This window comes from Gossypium raimondii, chromosome 10 (assembly GCF_025698545.1).
Source record: "Gossypium raimondii isolate GPD5lz chromosome 10, ASM2569854v1, whole genome shotgun sequence".
NCBI lineage: Eukaryota > Viridiplantae > Streptophyta > Magnoliopsida > Malvales > Malvaceae > Gossypium > Gossypium raimondii.
Window position 1 is genome coordinate 41786212 of NC_068574.1, and position 17902 is coordinate 41804113.

At 31.9% G+C, this 17902-nt stretch overlaps 3 protein-coding genes and 1 pseudogene across 4 annotated transcripts; 3 read left to right on the forward strand and 1 right to left on the reverse strand.

Moving 5' to 3' along the window:
• Window positions 1–1094: 1094 nt before the first annotated feature.
• On the reverse strand, window positions 1095–1404 carry LOC128033692 (thioredoxin-like protein YLS8; annotated as a pseudogene).
• A 4620-nt stretch (window positions 1405–6024) lies between these two features.
• LOC105777962 (F-box/kelch-repeat protein At3g06240) lies at window positions 6025–7295 on the forward strand. Its single transcript, XM_012601499.2, has one exon. The coding sequence runs from the start codon at window positions 6122–6124 to the stop codon at window positions 7211–7213; it is 1092 nt and encodes a 363-aa protein (XP_012456953.1). The 5' UTR covers window positions 6025–6121; the 3' UTR covers window positions 7214–7295.
• Window positions 7296–8303: 1008 nt separating this feature from the next.
• LOC105777961 (protein unc-13 homolog) lies at window positions 8304–12005 on the forward strand. The gene is made up of 5 exons (XM_012601498.2): window positions 8304–8909; window positions 9048–9950; window positions 10062–10511; window positions 10599–10785; window positions 10862–12005. The coding sequence occupies exons 1-5, from the start codon at window positions 8304–8306 to the stop codon at window positions 11833–11835; spliced, it is 3120 nt and encodes a 1039-aa protein (XP_012456952.2). The 3' UTR covers window positions 11836–12005.
• A 1477-nt stretch (window positions 12006–13482) lies between these two features.
• On the forward strand, window positions 13483–17195 carry LOC105777963 (transcriptional corepressor LEUNIG_HOMOLOG-like). 2 transcript variants are annotated; one of them, XM_052621780.1, is made up of 7 exons: window positions 13483–13641; window positions 13907–14110; window positions 14563–14685; window positions 14782–15065; window positions 15159–15213; window positions 15346–15457; window positions 16903–17195. In XM_052621780.1, exons 3-7 carry the CDS (start codon window positions 14602–14604, stop codon window positions 16923–16925), a joined length of 558 nt encoding a protein of 185 aa, XP_052477740.1. In that variant the 5' UTR covers window positions 13483–13641; window positions 13907–14110; window positions 14563–14601; the 3' UTR covers window positions 16926–17195. The 2 variants fall into 2 exon arrangements, with proteins under 2 accessions (XP_052477740.1, XP_052477741.1); XM_052621781.1 differs by having other exon boundaries at window positions 14613–14685.
• Window positions 17196–17902: the final 707 nt, after the last annotated feature.

Here is a 17902-nt window from a genome sequence, read left to right on the forward strand (position 1 = left end):
TTATACACCGATGTGCATCAAATATTGTTCATTATAAATTAAACTCTTCAATATTTAATTAAAATATAGTGTTAATAAAAATTCTCATTCATTATAAAATCATTTCTACAAACTATAAAAAAAATTAATATCTTCAATATTTTCTTTCTTTTCCTAACAACGAATAAATTGATTATAATAGTTCATAAATGATATATAATTAATATAATTATAATAGATTAGATTAGATAATATTATAAAATTTTATATGCGAATATAAAGTTATTTATATCACGTTTGATTGGGGGAATTGAATAGAGCTGTAATGTAGAGTTGCAATCAGTATTCAGTTGTTTGGTTGAATAGAATGGAATAAAGTTGTGACATTATTATTGTGTTTGGTTGGAAGGAATAAATATTGTAATAGCATAAGGAAAAAGACTTAAATGACCAAAGTACCCTTAGTAGAATTTTTTTATGTAGATGATTATTGTTATTAAATTATATATTATTTTATTAAATTATATTTAATAAAATAATATATAATTAATAACATTATTAATAATATTATTAAAATATGAATTAATAAAATTATAATATATAATATTATAAAAATAATATATAACTTACTTTATTATTTTTAAATACATATTTAATGTGCTAAATATTACATTATCCTTTATTCTTTCCTTGCACTCTTTTTCTTCCTTTAATAAATTTATTTTATCTTTTATATAATAAAAATCAAGTTTACATAATCTTCAATTGGGTTAATTGAAACATCCATCTACAACCATGGCTAAATTAACAGATTATCATCTTTATAAACATATCATTTATATTTTATATAGTTAAATTAAAACAATTGTTCCTTGTCAAACAACTGTAAGGAAAGTCACTTCAAGCCAAAGTGCTATACTGTAAACAAGCATCAAAGAGCACATAAAATATATATTTCAAAGTTTCATTTCAAATTGGATTATCCTCCACGTTCATACAAGCATTGCAAATGACACACACATCTACATACACAGTTCATAATGAAAATAGTTTGTATTAAATTCGCGAAATATGACCAGAAAATTTTTCTGATCAACTACAAGTTGCAAGAATACTTAGTAGCGGTACTTTGTCGAGTAATCTTTCGGAGTAATTACCAGACCACGACCTTTCTTTACTCCACGGTATACAGTCTCAATGATGTCTATGAGCTCCTGTTTGTCCTTAAGAGCCCAATTAATCTTGTTGTTATTATCAATGCTAAGAGCAATCATAATGTGCTTGTTTCTGGAAAAAAAACATCGCTTTCGATGGATAGTAAAGCTCATACATCGTGTTAATATCAGGTACTTCCGTTATGTTTACAAGATAAATCACAACAAAGTTCTCTATTGTTTCAGCGACAGAAGCAAACATCTCATCCATCTGAAAATGAAAATAATATAACTAATTAATCGACTGCAAAATAATAATAAGATAAAGAATGCGCTCCATGAATTTTTGAACTTTAGCTTGCTGAAAGAAAGGGACATCAGGAACGATCCTAGGACAATCAACGACAATCTAACAAACAGAAAAAAAAACGCCGTTGTTAAATCAGGCATAGAAGGTTGTCAATCAAGTTTGAGACTAAATAAGGGATAAAGGAACCTGGCAAAGCATATTAATCTCATCAGCAGATCGCTTAGTGTCCGGAATGTCATAAAATTGAGCAACACAATCAAGATACTCAAGGCGTTTCCTCCTTAAAACACCATGGTCATTCCAAACAATAACAAAAGCTCATAAAGTATGTAATACCTCATATTAACCGTTCTAAACACATTAAACTCAAATACTAGAACAACTAGACACTTTCTTACTTCATTAGATAGGTACATGTCATACCCTATACCATAAATTTTATTTCATTCTCCTTTTCTAGCAAGATTTGATGATGTGATGAGATGTGTCAAGGTCGCTACTTTGAACGAGAACTTCAATCCGATCTTTCACCTACGCATTAAAAAAATAACGCGTTAAACTCGTGAAGGCTTAGTAAGTACCCATGAATTCATATATTACCATTTCTTTGATTTTTATTTATCATAAACATTATTACTAATATAATTCATGAATATATCTTAATAATCAATAGGTTATTCCTTATTTACAAAATTTAATTATACTTTGATTCACTAATTTTATCATTTCACTGATTACCGGAGCAAAACTTTTACCAAATTCACTTACCACGACTTTTTAGCCATTGATAAACATGTTTGAACCAGATGGATAGACGAAATATAACACGATACACGAAGCAATAAGTGTTGAGAGCACGGGCACCAAAGTACAATATCAGAACAAAACAGAGTAGCACCGAAGTGCATGTCACGATTAACACGAGAGCGCTCGGGTTCCTATGGCATGCCAACTATATCCACGAAATTCAACACTAGTCTACATGGGCATTTCACGATACCAAATTTACAATAATTAATCATGAATGTTTTATTTCACGATTATTACGATTTCATTACACTTTCTCATTCCTTTCATTCGAGTTTACTATTTAACATTACACGTACATAAAAGTTCAAGCATTAAGATTTTCAAAAATATTATCTTTTCATTTTCATCTTTATTCATGTTAATATATATTTCACAATTTAATTACACTTTTGCACTTCTTTAATTTAATCCTCATTTTCCATGATTTAAAGAATAATTGTAATTTCATTTGTAAAAATCACAAAAATTATTTAGTAAATTATTAATTCACAATGCACCTTATATTTAGTATTCTCTATATCATTTTCACTTATCAAATAATAACATATAAAACTTTCACGTATTTTTTAATTTAGTCATTTTACCACGAAATTCAATATGCATTATCACATATCACTTTAATCCATTAATTCATCATAATATATTATTTTTAATGTCTAATTTATATACATTTCACTTTTCTTATTTCAATAATAAATTTCACAAAGTTCATGATTTAGTCCTTAGCATCATGAACATACAATATTATTATAATTTAATTTCAACATCACTTTATGTTTATTTCATTACCATATTTCACTTCAATTATTTCACATATCAAATTATTTTACACTTTATTTTACTAATTAAATCACTTGTTTTTCTCTTTTCTTTGTTACTTGAATCACTTCCTCTATCTCTCTCTCCAGTAACATGTTAAGAACATAAAATTTTTCATGAGAATTCTCTACTTTAACATCACTTCCTTACTTTTCTAACAAGATTAAACTTAAAAACATGATGAAACCATGAAATTCATACCTTGTTCTCTTGATTTCAAGCCTTACCTTTATTTTCTCTCTCCTACAACATGAATATACAATTTTCCTTCTTGAAAGTTAAGTTTACTAGATTGATGGAGGCTTGATTTTACTAAAAATTTTAATAGAATTTCAAGGAAATGACCAAATTGCAAAGAAAAAAAACTCATTTTCTCCATAGATGGTGGTGGCGTGAACTTGAAAGAAAGATGGAGAGAATTCTTTTCTTTCCATCTTTTACTTTTTTTTTTGAATGGATTTTCCATCTTTTACTTGATCATTAATCAATATAAAATATCTTAAAATAAAATAACAGTAAAATAATAAAATATTTTAACCAATAAGATTTCTACACCAAAATCCTTAATTATTACACCTCAATAATTGATAATTATCCAAATTGAGAAATAATCATTTTGCCCTTCAAAATTCTCTACATTTTCATTCTTGAATCACTATTCACTTTTAGTAAAGTTGCAATTTAGTCTCTCATCTTTCTCCACTTATTCAATTGGCCCCTACTTACCAATTTTGTGTGAAAAATAAAATTTAGGTTATTTTCACTTTTGGTCTTTCAACTTTCCCATATTTACATTTAACCCTTAGATTTTGAATAATTATATTTGGACACCAAAATTTTTACTTCTTTACAATTTAGTCATTTCCTTAAATTAATATATCACGACATACTTCTTAATTCAATTTTCTTTGGCATCCATTGACCTTCTCTTTTATCATTTATATTTATTATTTTACTTTACCAAGAAATTAGTTATGCACAATTCTCACTTAATACTACTTTTATAACATAACGATTTTAGGGTGTTACAATTCTTATGCACCACTCTATCTTCCATGCTAATTCTTTCTAGTAATCCATATTTCAACTTGTTTTCCGACACATTGGATAATTATTGTACCTACATAGAAAGCGATTAATTAAGTGGCAAAATTAGTAAAACTCATGTCCAAAATTAATAAAAATAAATAGTAAAAATATGTCAATTAAGCATATTATAAAAATAATGAAAGCATGCTAATTATTTTGGTAATTCAAATATAGTGCTAATAAAAAATCCTAATCATTATTAAAGCATTTATACAAACTATAAAAATTGATATATTGTAAATTAAACTTTGCACTGTCTAATTTTTTATTTTCTTAATAGTCAATAAATGCATCATAATAGTTCGTAAATAATGTATAATTAATATAAATAATTAAAATTTATTATTTAAAACTAAATTAATATATATTTAGTTTTTTAATGGAAACATAATAGTTTAAATAAATATAACGTTTAACTTTTTATTTATTATATAAGTTCATTTAATAAAAATTTTTAGTGAAATCAAAATTCTTATTTATAAGTATGATAAATATTTTATCAAGTAAATTTATTTAATAAAATATTTTAGTAAAATTAAAATTCTTATTTTTAAATTTAGTAAATCTTATAAATAATAAAAATAATTTAAATGGAAAATTAAGTAAAATAATGAACAAAAAAAGGCTATATTGGTCAATTAAAAATTTCTCTAAACACGTGCTTTTATATATACTAGATTCTAATGTTAATTGTATTTGCGTGATTTTACATGTGTATTTAAAAAATTTAAATAATGTATTTTTAATTATTCTACTTAGTAAATTAATCTTTATTATTCAATTCTTGAACAACATTAAAATATATTAACTTATTTCACAATTCAAAATTATAATAGTTTTAAATAATAATTATAGCATTTTATTATATTCAATATATAATATTATTTGACTTCATATAATTAATACAAAGCAGCATTATTAAAAATAATAATTAATAGATATTAATTTTTATTATTCAAATGTAGTGCTAATAAAAAAATTCTAATTATTATTAAAGTATTTGTACAAACTATAAAAAGAATATATTGTAAGTTATTATTCTTTTCTTAATTGTTAATAAATTAATCATAATAATTCATAAATAATATAATTATAATATTGTGTATAAAATTTTATATATGAAATATAAAATCATTTATTACATAAATAATTAAAATTTGATATTTAAAACAAATTTATTTTTTTAATTTTACTTTTTTTGTTGGTGAGAACATAATTTAAATAAAAATTAATCCTTTTTATTTATTATATAAATTTATTTTAACAAAATAAGTTATTTAAAATTTATATAATAATCCATGTTTTGGGTTCTTTGACGACGGATGCTGAGTGAAAAAAAATGGTATTTTTTTCAATGAAAAAACGAGGTTGTAATGGCTATATTTTGGGCTCTTCAGATGGATTCTTAATCTTTTTACTCTTTATTTGTGTCGTCTGCCTCTTATATTTGAAGCTTATATGTTAGGGATTTGCCTTCATTAGAGCCTTCGTTAGATTCAAGGGTTTAGGGTTAAACTATGGGTGAAATTCAAAATTTATGCGGATTTCCATTGTTAGTATCACCTATTGTGTTTTTATATGCATCATGTTGAAGGAAACGTTGCTAGCATAGACAGGTGTCAAATGACCAGTGGAGGCTCCTAACCTTTGTCGTCATTCACAACAGCTAAGAAATTTCTGTTTTTCTGTTTTCATTCTCTTCAACAGATTGCTCCACGTTTCTCCTCTCATTCTCTATGACTAAAATCTGTTATTTGCTCTCAATCTCTAGTATAAATGTACAAAAAATGATCCATCAAAAATAAGAAGGAAACCATTTCTCATTGTCTGGTTCTCTTTTATTTTTCTGCATATGCTTAGTATTTCTATGTTATACATGTTTCTTATCTCATCAGTTGTCACCTGCACTAATATCACCCATGATTCTTTCATTTTCTTGTTTACAGCGTAAGGAGTTGCAATGCAGAGCAACCTTTCTTCGGATATCATCGTTGAAATACTCATGAGATTGCCAGTTAAGTCTATTTGTCGGTTCAAATGTGTTTGCAAGCTCTGGTGTTTGCTTATCTCTGATCCCACATTCATCAAAAGGCATCTCAATTTAGCAATCATAGATAAAGACATTGAGCACCAGAGGCAGAAGCTCATTCTCCGCTCGAGCTCAACACCGTCTCTGTATCATGTGGAGTGTGATGCTATGACATCTAACGATGTCATGGCGGTGAAGCTCCATTTTCCATTGATAAGTTCATTTGACAAAGTCAAGTTCATTGGCTCCTTTAATGGCCTCTTATGCATATCTCTCGAACCGGAAAGACTTGTTCTGTTCAACCCTGCTACAAGGGAGCAGAAAGTGAAAAGAATACCCAACTTATACATCGACATCAACCGGTCCTTAGATGATCGTGTTTCTCGACCCCCGATATATGGTTTCGGTTATGACCACTCTTTTGATGATTACAATGTTGTCAAAATCATGTATGAATCCATTGTCTATGTCTACTCATTGAAAACAGATACTTGGAGAAGAGCCCAAAGATTCTCTTACCGTAGATTTAACAGTGATTCGGGTGTCCACCTCAATGGCGCTGTCCATTGGGTGTTTGCTCGAGGTAAGGATTCTCCATTAGTGTCGATGCCAAGGTTGATCGTTGCATTCGATTTTGCTGAAGGAAAGTTCCGGGAATTGCCTCGACCATATGATGATGCAGAGAATGTGACTGCAGTTGGGGTTTTAGGAGGATGTCTTTGTTGGCTAGGGGAGCAACAAGATTTCTGGGTTATGAAGGAATACGGTGTGAAAGAATCATGGACTAAAGTCGTGATCGGCGTCCCCTTTTTGAACTTGAGACCATTGTGTTTCTTGAAGAATGATGAAGCTTTGTTGGTGATTAATGAAGGATTGATTGTTTACAATCCAAGAGAAGATACACACAGGGAGATTGTAATCCATGGCATCAATGGCAGGGGGAAACTGGAAATAGAGACATATGTGGAGAGCCTTGTTTCACCTAATGTATGGAACTGGGAGTTGAAAGAGATATCAGATTAAAATTTGTGAGGATTGGATATGTTTTTAATTTCGATATAAATATTGTTATTATATTTGATATCTGTTCAAGTTAAATTTATTTTAAGTTTATTATTATTAATTTCTATTTTTTAAAAACCATATTATTTTAATTTAATATTTAATGTTTCTCAATTAGAGTTTTAAATATAGACGATTTAACCTCTTTCTTTAATGTTTATCTTATAGTATAATTTATTTTACATTTAATTTTATATGATATAATAACTTTGTATTCACAAGTATCGACTTTTCTTAAAGACCTTCAAAGACTATTTGATTAACCGGTATAGTGAATTAATGGCAAGACATATAGTAATTTCAAGGAAAATACTAGAATGATATTGTTGACAAAGACAACAATGAACCGCTAACATGTATTAATTTGGTTGGAAAATTATTTTTCTGTATGTGCTTCAATTGTAATATATCTGTGTTTTGGTAGTTAAAAGTTTTATTTTGTGTGATATTGTAGCACATTTCAATGATATTGTTCAATCTACCTTTATATTAAATTTTGAATTAAATTGGTGTCACGAGTCACTTACTTGAAAAAATATTAAAATACACTTTTACATACAAAATAAGAAATATTAATAAGAGAATGTTTTTATCTTATATTTTTAATAAAATAATACTAGAGCAAATACAAATTTTAAAATTTAATTTAACCAATTTTAATATAAAATATGTGTCCTACACAATAACTATATAAGTCCTCTTTTTAAAAATCAAAGAATTTGGGGACTAAAGAAAAGATAGAAAAGGAGAGTATTTCACAAATATAAAAATTATATTTGTGGGACTCTAAAGAAAATCAGATAAAAAAGTGAAAAATAAATTATTAAATTGAAAATTGCTATCTTAAGTGAGATTAACAACCTGTCTTTGCTGGTTTTCATGGCAAATTCAACATTGGCAAATTCAACAAACCAAATACGTTTGTTTTTTTTTTCTTTTACGTTTTGCTTTGTCTTCTTTTCTCTTCCCTTAACACAAAAATGTGGTCATTGATGACCGACAAAATCTCTGATTCTGAGTCCCCTTCCTTAATCCCTAGCCCCTTTCAGGCATGCCCCACCAATCAGGGCGGGAGTTCTTCCATGGCCCCCCCACCACCAACCCTTCTATGGACCTTGCATGGCCTTTTGGCAAGCTAGAAGGTCTCGATTGTGATGACATTCGTGAAGCTGCCTACGAAATATTCTTCACAGCTTGTCGTTCATCGCCGGGCTTCGGAGGACGAAATGTTTTAACCTTTCACTCTTCACATGATAATGGAGATGGAGGAAACGGCTCCGGGCCTAGCTCACCGGGCAGGCGAGCCAATAATGGGGCGGCGACCATAAACCCTACGAGTAAGATTAAAAGAGCCTTGGGGTTGAAGATGATGAAAAAAACATATTCCAGGAGGATGTCAATTTGTGCCATGGGCTTTAGCAATAGTGGCGGCGGTGGCAGTGGTGGGTCGTCACCATCATCGCCTGTTTCTCATCATGGACATAGTGCTTCCATTTCTGGTTTTAGCCCTGCAGCTGGATTAGGGTTTTCTACGTTGAAACCGCTAAACTCGAGACGACCATTGACGTCGGCGGAGATTATGAAGCAACAAATGAGGGTGACGGAGCAAAGTGATAATAGGCTTAGAAAGAGTCTCATGAGAACCCTTGTTGGCCAAGTACGTACATTTATAAGCAGTTCATACATTGTTTTGTATTATATATCATCTATATATACTCAAAACTACTATAAATTTAGAAGCAATTTAGGTTAGCATATTGAAGTTTAATGCTAAATCCATATTGGTTTTGGACAGATGGGTAGGAGGCCCGAGACCATCATTCTTCCACTTGAGCTTCTTCGGCATTTAAAACCATCCGAATTCAATGACTTGTATGAGTACCATATTTGGCAAAAGCGTCAACTCAAGATCTTAGAAGTAGGTCTACTTTTATACCCATCAATCCCTACAGATAAATCCAACCCTTTAGTAATACGTTTACGCGAGATAATCCGAGCCGGTGACTTAAATCCGATCGACACGAGCAAGAACTCTGACATGATGAGATCATTGTGCAACGTTGTTGTTTCTTTAGCTTGGAGAGGCACCAATGGTACTCCCACAGATGTGTGCCACTGGGTTGATGGGTACCCTTTCAACATTCACATGTACATATCTCTCCTTCAAGCCATATTTGATGTTAAGGAAGAGATAATGGTCCTTGATGAGGTTGATGAGTTGCTGGAGTTAATGAAGAAGACATGGTCAATATTAGGAATCAATAGGTCAATCCACAATGCATGTTTCACTTGGGTTCTTTTTCAGCAATATGTTGTGACTAACCAGATAGAGCCTAAACTTCTTTCTGCTGCATATACTATGTTGACAGAGGTGGAAATTGATGCTAGAAAACCAGACAAAGAGACAACATATGTGAAAGTTTTGTCTTCTATGTTGGATTCAATAAAGAGTTGGGTTGAAAAGAGGTTACTTTACTACCATGAATGTTTCAATAAAGGAAATATTGATGAGATCGAAAATCTTTTGCCTTTGGCATTGTTTTCAGCAAAGGTTTTGAGTGAAGATGTTGGTGTCATGGAAGGGGAAGGGGAAGGGGAAGGGGAAGGGAGTAAGAAAGGAGATGTAATGCTCGTCGATTCCACCAGCGATTGCTTAGATCGTTACATTCGATCTTCTGTGAAAAATGCTTTTGCAAAGGTGGGTAATCATACTTGTAAGCAACTATCCTAAAAGTTGCTACTCATTTGCTCTGTATATATATCTATATATATTTGTTTAATTGTTACTTCTTCATTAATTGGTTTGTAGATGATAGAAAATGAAAATGTCAAACATACAGAAGAAAATGGAGGACCAAGTGTAGCTCTACTTGATTTAGCTAAGGAAACTGAGGATTTGGCTGCAAAGGAGAGGGAGTTATTTAGCCCTATATTGAAGAAATGGCATCCAATTGCAGGTGGAGTTGCAGCAGTGACATTACACCAATGCTATGGAACAGTGTTGAAGCAATATTTAGCTGAGACAATTATGCTAACCGATGAGATAGTTGGGGTGCTACAAAGAGCTGAAAAGGTGGAAAAGGTTTTAGTTCAAATGGTGGTTGAAGATTCAGAAGAGTGTGATGATGGAGGCAAAGGAATTATCAGAGAAATGATCCCATATGAATTTGATTCAACCAGATTGAAGCTCTTGAGACAATGGATAGATGAAAGGCTAAAGAAAGAGAAAGAGTTACTATGTAGAGTAAAAGAAACTGAAGTCAGTCGATCTTTTTTCTATGTCTAAGCTAAAAACTAATAATTTATGATTTGAACTTGCTAATTGGTTGGAAATTTTATGTTGCAGACATGGAACCCAAAGTCCAAATCTGAGCCATATACACAATCATGTATGGAGCTGATGAGATCGGCCAATCAAATGGTGAAAGATTTCTTTGACATTCCAATTGGCATTACAGATGATTTGATTCTTGATCTAGCTGAAGGCTTAAAGCTAATCTTCCAAGAATACATTACTTTTGTAGCATCATGTGGTGAGATTTCATAAAACTCTTCTTTTCTTTTTGGGAATTTCTTGTTACTCATTAATGGCTGTCACATTGTTTTTAGGGTCAAAAGAAAGTCATCTGCCAGAACTTCCTCCTCTAACAAGGTGTAACCATGATTCAAAGTTCTTCAAACTATGGAGAAAGGCCAATCCTTGTAGTGTTGGAATACAGGACATGCATCAAATTATTACCAGTGAGAGAAACCACACTCGCCCCTCGATGAGCCGTGGTACGCAACGCCTTTACGTCCGCCTTAATACCTTACACTACCTCATCTCTAACCTTCATTCCCTTGATAAAACTCTCACCCTCTCACCTAAAGTCTCAACCACACGAACTCATCTTGGCGACAGTTACAAACACTGCGGTACTTCGCCTTCCCACTTCAAACATGTCAACACATTGATCCAATCGGCTTGTGATAACGTCTCCGAAGTCGCTGCTTACCGTCTCATTTTCCTCGACTCGAAGTTGGTTTTCTATGAAAGTCTTTACGTGGGGGAAGTAGGCAATGCAAGGATTAGACCTTTGATCAAAGTCCTAAAGCAGAACCTCACGCTTCTTACAGCAATACTCACTGACAAGGCTCAAGCATTAGCAACTAAAGAAATTATGAAAGCATCGTTCGAAGCCTTTGTATTGGTGTTGCTTGCTGGGGGACCTTCTAGGTTCTTCGAACGATCAGACCATGAGATGATTGAGGAAGATTTTGAGAGCTTGAAAAGGGTGTTTTGTACTTGTGGTGAAGGGTTGATACCTGAGGACGTGGTCCAAAGTGAGGCTGAACCAATTGAAGGGGTGATAGCATTGATGGGTCAAAGCACTGAACAATTAGCTGAAGATTTGAGTATCATCAGTCGTGAAACCAGTGGAACAGGTGCCACTAGCCCAGGCCAAAAGCTACCTATGCCACCCACAACAAGAAAGTGGAATAGTGGAGATCCTAATACAATACTCAGGGTTTTATGCCATAGGAATGATCGAGAAGCCAATCAGTTCTTGAAAAAGGAATTTCAATTGCCAAAAAGGAAATGATATGAAAGACGACAATGTATTCATTTGAGCAACAGATTTTTGGTTTGGGTTTGTTTTAGCATCCATTTTCAGTTGATCTAATTGTCTTCAAACTTTTAACTTAATGTTTATATCAACGTCTTTATGGGGGGTTATACAAGGCATTTATGCCTGTTTAATTCTTTGTAGCGTTAGGGTCTATTTTGAGATAGTTTTATCTCAAAATAGTACATTTCTTCTCAAAATCCTTTATTCTTTCTTTCAAAAATTGTAAATATTACTTTTTTGTTGTTCCCTCTAATTTCAATAAATCATCGACATATTAATGATAGAATAAAACTTACGAAATTTATGTACAAATTCATCTATATAACTCATCACCTTTTTACTTTGTAATGAAAAATGATATATGTTTTTTTACAACTATAATTCAATCTGAAGCTATTTTTGAAGAAGGTTAATATCTAATTAATAGGTCACAACTTGAGTATAAAATAATTAATGATAAAATATCTACGGTTAATGTTGTATTATACTAAATGACTTTGTTTCATAAGCGGGTCACTAAGAATACCTTCAATTTTATAGTCGACAAGGTTAGGAGGAAGTTGGATAGTTGAAATGCTAATATGCTTTCAATGGCTAGATGAGTCACTTTAGCTCAAGCTATTCTGTTGTCGATACCCAATTATTTTATGCAAACTGTGAAGATTCCTCGTGGTATTTGTGCAAAAATTGAGAAAATTGTCAGGGGTTTTATCTAGGGGAGTACTGATTCTAGAAAGAAGATGTCTTTGGTTAATTGGGGAGATTGCTGCCAACCCTTGTCTAATGGGGTCTTGGATTACGATGTCTTAAAGAACAGAACGATTCTTTTATGCTTAAGCTGAGTTTCAATCTTCTTACTAATAAGGAAACATTATGGGTTATAGAGTCCTCTGAGCAAAATATAAGGTTACTAAAGTAATTTCAAAAGACATCTATTGTAGTAAATGTTATTTCGTCTGGAGATCGCTTTCAAAGGTTTGACCTTTGCTATGCCAAAGTCTACTCTGGTCTGTTGGTGATGAGAATCTTGTGAAATTTTGGACTGATAATTGGATAGTGGATGTGGGCCCTTTTCTCAGTTTTTGTTCGTTCCCATCTTTTATTGTTGCTTCTATCACTTTGAACAATGTTATTTCTACGGATGAAAATTGGAACTGGGATTATTTACGTTGCTTTTTGGATAGTGACACTCTTTCTTATATTGTCGGAATCCTGACTCTGAATTCTCTGGTTGGTAACACTATAGCAAAATAGGTTTTTAGCGGCAATTGGATAAAAAAGCCGCTATAAATCGAGAATTAGCTACGCTTTTTTAAAAACGCCGCTATAGATCAAGCATTAGCGGCGTTTTTTTAAAATCGCTGCTATAGAATTGAGCATTAGTGGCACTTTTTGATAAACGCCACTATAGATCGAGTATTAGTGGCTCTTTTTTAAAATTGTCGCAAAAATCTTTAGAGGCATTAGCGGCGCTTTTTGAAAAACGCCACTATAGGTCGAGCATTAGCGGCTTTTTTTAAGAAACGCCACTATAGATCAAGAAATAGCGGCACTTTCTGAAAAACACATCAAAAAATTATTTTATTTTTTTTTCCACAAAAAACTTTGAATGGATAATGGGAAAGATTGGAAGCCCGCCCACTTATCATCCTAAACCCTAACCCCGCCAATATCTCTCCTTCGGCTCTACCCTTTTATCAAAACAGAGCGCCACTTCTCACTCGCTTCTCATAACTCAAAACACCAAACCCCCCCTTCGCAACTGCTCACTTTCGCCAGGTACCTCTTCCTTTGCCTTCTCTATCCCTAGATCTCGATTTCCCCTTTTCTATTTCGATTTTGTATTTCGTTTTATTTGATGGCATTGAATCGCTGATTCGTTTCCAAGCTTCGATTCTGTTTGTAGTGACAGTATTATACATGAGCTATCTCAGCTGCTTTTTACTTGTTTCAGCTTTATTTGACCATTTCTATCTCAGTTTTTTTCCCCCATTTTATATTATGTTTCTGATACTTTTTAATCTCTCTCTTTGACTCGTATCAGGTCTATGGGGCTTTACGCATGACTCTGAAAATATTCTTGATGTGGAATTCCAAAATGGTAATAGATGGTGGTGAAGACACAACTGTTGCAGCTTTATGGCTTGAGGCTCGTATCAGTAATTCTTGAGGTTTATTGAATTTATCTGGACCTGGAGAGACGATTCAGGCGCAACGTCTAGTCCTGTCTCTGTTTTACAGTATTCACGTGAGTTATTATTTTATTGTGATAATTCTTTTGTTGTTTTTGATTCAGAACTTCATAAATTTTGTTTGCCTGTTAATTTCTGATTGTATATTCTGGGAACATTTCAATTTGGAGGCTAATCTGTATAACTGGTTAAACTTCTAACTGTTTGAACAACAGTTTTGGTAATAAGGATATAACTCTAGTTTCTGTTTGTAGCTTATTAAGTTTTACTTCTCTTTCTAAACTTGCCTTCTTTTGTGATCCCTCTGCTCCTTCAGTTTTACTAAGAATGATGATTTATTTTTTGCTTCCATGTAATTTACCATGTCAAGCACGGTATATTTTTTTTATTGAAGCCTCTTTGAATGGAAGTATGAATTTGACTGTTGGGTTTGTCCCATTACATGGAGGATAAAATGTAAATTTTTCTCATGATTTTTGTTGCTTCCATATTCAAACTGGTGGATTAGACGTCAGCTATCAAAATAAAGCAACGCATATTTTTTCTCATGTTTCTTAGTTCTGTCTTTTGGGACATATTTATATCGAGAACAAATGACAAGCATTCAGAGGCTGCTGCAGCATACATAGAGGTGACTTCTTACAACTTTAGCAAGTATTATTGTAAGTACCTTGTCATTTCTTCAATTTATACCGAATGATTTGAACCACTATGGATTTACTTACAGGCACAACAAATCAAGGCAAAGGAGCAACAACAGTTGCAGATGCAGCAGTTGCAACTGATGCGTCAAGCTCAGATGCAACGCAGGGATCCTAATCATCCTTCTTTAGGTGGTCCTGTAAATGCAACTGGCTCCGAAGGAATGCTAGGGCAGTCAAATGCAAGTGCATTGGCAGCAAAAATGTATGGAGAGCGCATGAAACACCCAAATGCAATGAATTCAGAGACATCCCAGCCACTTCTTGATGCTACGGTGGCCCTTTTAAAATCAGCTACAAATCATCCTGGGTAAATATTCTTGTACATTTTAGGTAAGGTATTTTGTCTGTTGCGATTAACATTTTTCTGGTTAATGACAAATCAAAATTGTCTCTGATGCAGTCAGTTGGTTCAAGGAAATCAAGGATGTGTAACTGCAGCATTGCAACAAATTCAGGCATTGATTTTACTAATTTTTTTTGCTACTTGGAAAAAGTTCTTTCTGTATTTGCTGTAACATTTTGCAATCAATCTCTTTTTGTCTTGTATATATATATATATATATATATATATATATATATCCTTGCAGGAAATTAAAGGTGACGTGAATTTAGGCGGTCCACAGAGAGCCATGCCCATGGATCCCTCCTCAATTTATGGACAGGGAATCATGCAGTCAAAACCTGGAATAGGAAATACAGGTACTCTTTGTAACTGGTGTTATATTCACTTTGCACCATTCACCTTGCTGCATACTAATGAGTTTCATTTCCATAACCTAACTTCTAATTATCTTGTCATGGATTTATTGATTTACTATAACATTATGTCATTTCCATTCAGCCTCTACAAAAATTTTTATATTTGGTTTCATCACAGTCCATCTTATCTTTCCTACCTTATTCAACTCACGTGCTGCTAAATTTGGCCAATATGATCCCAAAAATTTCAAAAGGAAAGCTAGTAGGTTAGGTGTTTGCTTCTAAGTTTGGCACTGTCGTTTGCTAAATCTAGCTACTCTAAAAAAATACTGCATGAAGTTGCTGTTTCTATTTTGTCTGGTTCTTTTCTCTTTTGAAATGAAGGCACCATATATAATAATGTTGCAAGTTGAGGTCACCCTCTTTATATAGAGCGAAAAGTATGGATCTTTTGAGCCATTTAAACCTTGAAGGTATGTCCATGCATACTTTCACGTGATGATGATGAGACTGATTCCCTATAATGTGAATTAGGGGGAAATTTTTCTCAGAAATCAACAAGAATACTCTTTTGGATTGGAAAAAAAAATCTTTTGCATCCAGGTAATTTTCATATATTATAAAAGTTATCATTAATTTTACAAATAATCAATTAATGTTAAATATCATTTTAAACTTAATATAGTATTTTAATTCTAATTCTAATTACTTGAACATTTTTATATTGTATTTTTACATTTATACTTCTCTAAAGTAAATCTAATTTTAATATAATATAATTTATTAATTGTTTTCTCCTAATGAATTGAATTTACGGAAACAGTTGACAATAAATATAACTATGTATTTCAATGTTAATTGTCCATTATCTTTACTTTAACATTTAATATAACTATTACTTTATTAATTGTTTTCTCCTAATTATTTGAATTTATGGAAACAGTTGACAATAATGTTAATTGTCCAATATCTTTAGATAGCAAGGAACAGCGATGATTCCGTTGAATCACCTGAAGTACAAAGCCAGTTTTCATTTGTCTTTCAAATTCTTGTTTAAGAGAAATAAATAACTAAATTGTCTCTATATATACTTGTGACAGTTGTCATACCATCTGCTTTATATAACCAAGATAATTTGCAACCATTGATTGTCTCTATATCCCTTTGTTCTTAAGTGCATATCTTATACTTTTCTCGTTAAATTTACGGCTAACATCATTATTTGGTAATGGTGGTTGTAATAGTTCAGTAGTTCTTAACAAGTTCGAATTATTATAAAATTGATTAAAAGTGGTCAACTTTTTGCTTAATTTCATCTGAACCTCTTTTGTTACTTAATTGATTTTGTTTAAAACTGAACTATTCTATTTTTTGGTTAAGTATTCAATTGAACTTCACAGCCTTTATATGTTTGCTCTAGCTTACTTCATGTTCTTTTGTTGTAGACTGGTGTGAACAAGCTTGCTGATTTGGTTGGAGGCACTCTTGGACCAAAAGGCAGGAATGTCGTTCTAGAGAGCAAATATTATTGCTGAACTAGTGCCAATAGGTGGATATATCTATTTACTTATGTATGTTATGCATATCAAAGCATTATTGTATTAGTTAGTTTTTTAATATTAACTAATACAATAATTGCAAAAGAGAATATTTTTAACATTGTAACTTTTAATATTATTGTAAGAATATTTTGAATTATACTTCAGTTATCAATTTATGTTATATATTTTTTGTTGAATTTGAATTATCATTTAGATTTATTATTTTTTATTGGATTTCATGCTACAGGAAGGGTTGTATATGGATGAAAATTGAATGTTACAAATCTGTCAAATTAGTGACGTTTTTTCATAAACACTGCTAAAAATCACTTTTAGCGGCGTTTGTGATAAAAGTGCCGCTAAAGATCATGTTCTTTAGCAGCGTTTTATCACATAAACGTCGTAAAATTTAGCGGCATTTTTTGCGACGCTTTCAAATAGTTTTAAGCCTAAAAAAACGACGCTAAAAGCCTATTTTGCTGCAGTGTAAAGATGCTATTATATCGAAATGGTTTCCAAATGGTATTTATGCATTCAAATCTGCTTATAGTATACTCTTGGAAAATTCTCTTAACCCTTCGGATGACAAATGGAAGTTTGTCTGAGCTTTCGATGGTCCTCATTGGGTTCGTCATTTTCTTTGGTTGGTACTCAAAGAATGCCTTTTGGCTAACGTGGAATGTTGTAAATAAGGAGTCTCGATGGACCCTTCTTGTGCAATTTGTGGGAGAGTCAATGTAACCATGCCATAAACATCAACTAACCATTAAACATAAATTTACCTATACATGCCATTATAACCTTGACCAAAACATCAAAATCTACCGATATAATCGCTGAATGGTGTGATAGGTCTCTGACGAGCTTCCAAATCGATCGAGCTTCTAATAATCTATAAAACATA

Excerpts from the sequence above, each read along its gene's own strand:
- LOC105777963 (XM_052621780.1), top strand. The coding sequence starts at position 14,602 with ATGTTTCTTAGTTCTGTCTTTTGGGACATATTTATATCGAGAACAAAT. Across the intron at positions 15,066-15,158 it reads TCAGCTACAAATCATCCTGG|TCAGTTGGTTCAAGGAAATC; the intron begins GTAAATATTCTT and ends TCTCTGATGCAG. Across the intron at positions 15,458-16,902 it reads ACCTGGAATAGGAAATACAG|ACTGGTGTGAACAAGCTTGC; the intron begins GTACTCTTTGTA and ends CTTTTGTTGTAG.
- LOC105777961 (XM_012601498.2), top strand. The coding sequence starts at position 8,304 with ATGCCCCACCAATCAGGGCGGGAGTTCTTCCATGGCCCCCCCACCACC. Across the intron at positions 8,910-9,047 it reads TGAGAACCCTTGTTGGCCAA|ATGGGTAGGAGGCCCGAGAC; the intron begins GTACGTACATTT and ends GGTTTTGGACAG. Across the intron at positions 9,951-10,061 it reads TGAAAAATGCTTTTGCAAAG|ATGATAGAAAATGAAAATGT; the intron begins GTGGGTAATCAT and ends ATTGGTTTGTAG.
- LOC105777962 (XM_012601499.2), top strand. The coding sequence starts at position 6,122 with ATGCAGAGCAACCTTTCTTCGGATATCATCGTTGAAATACTCATGAGA.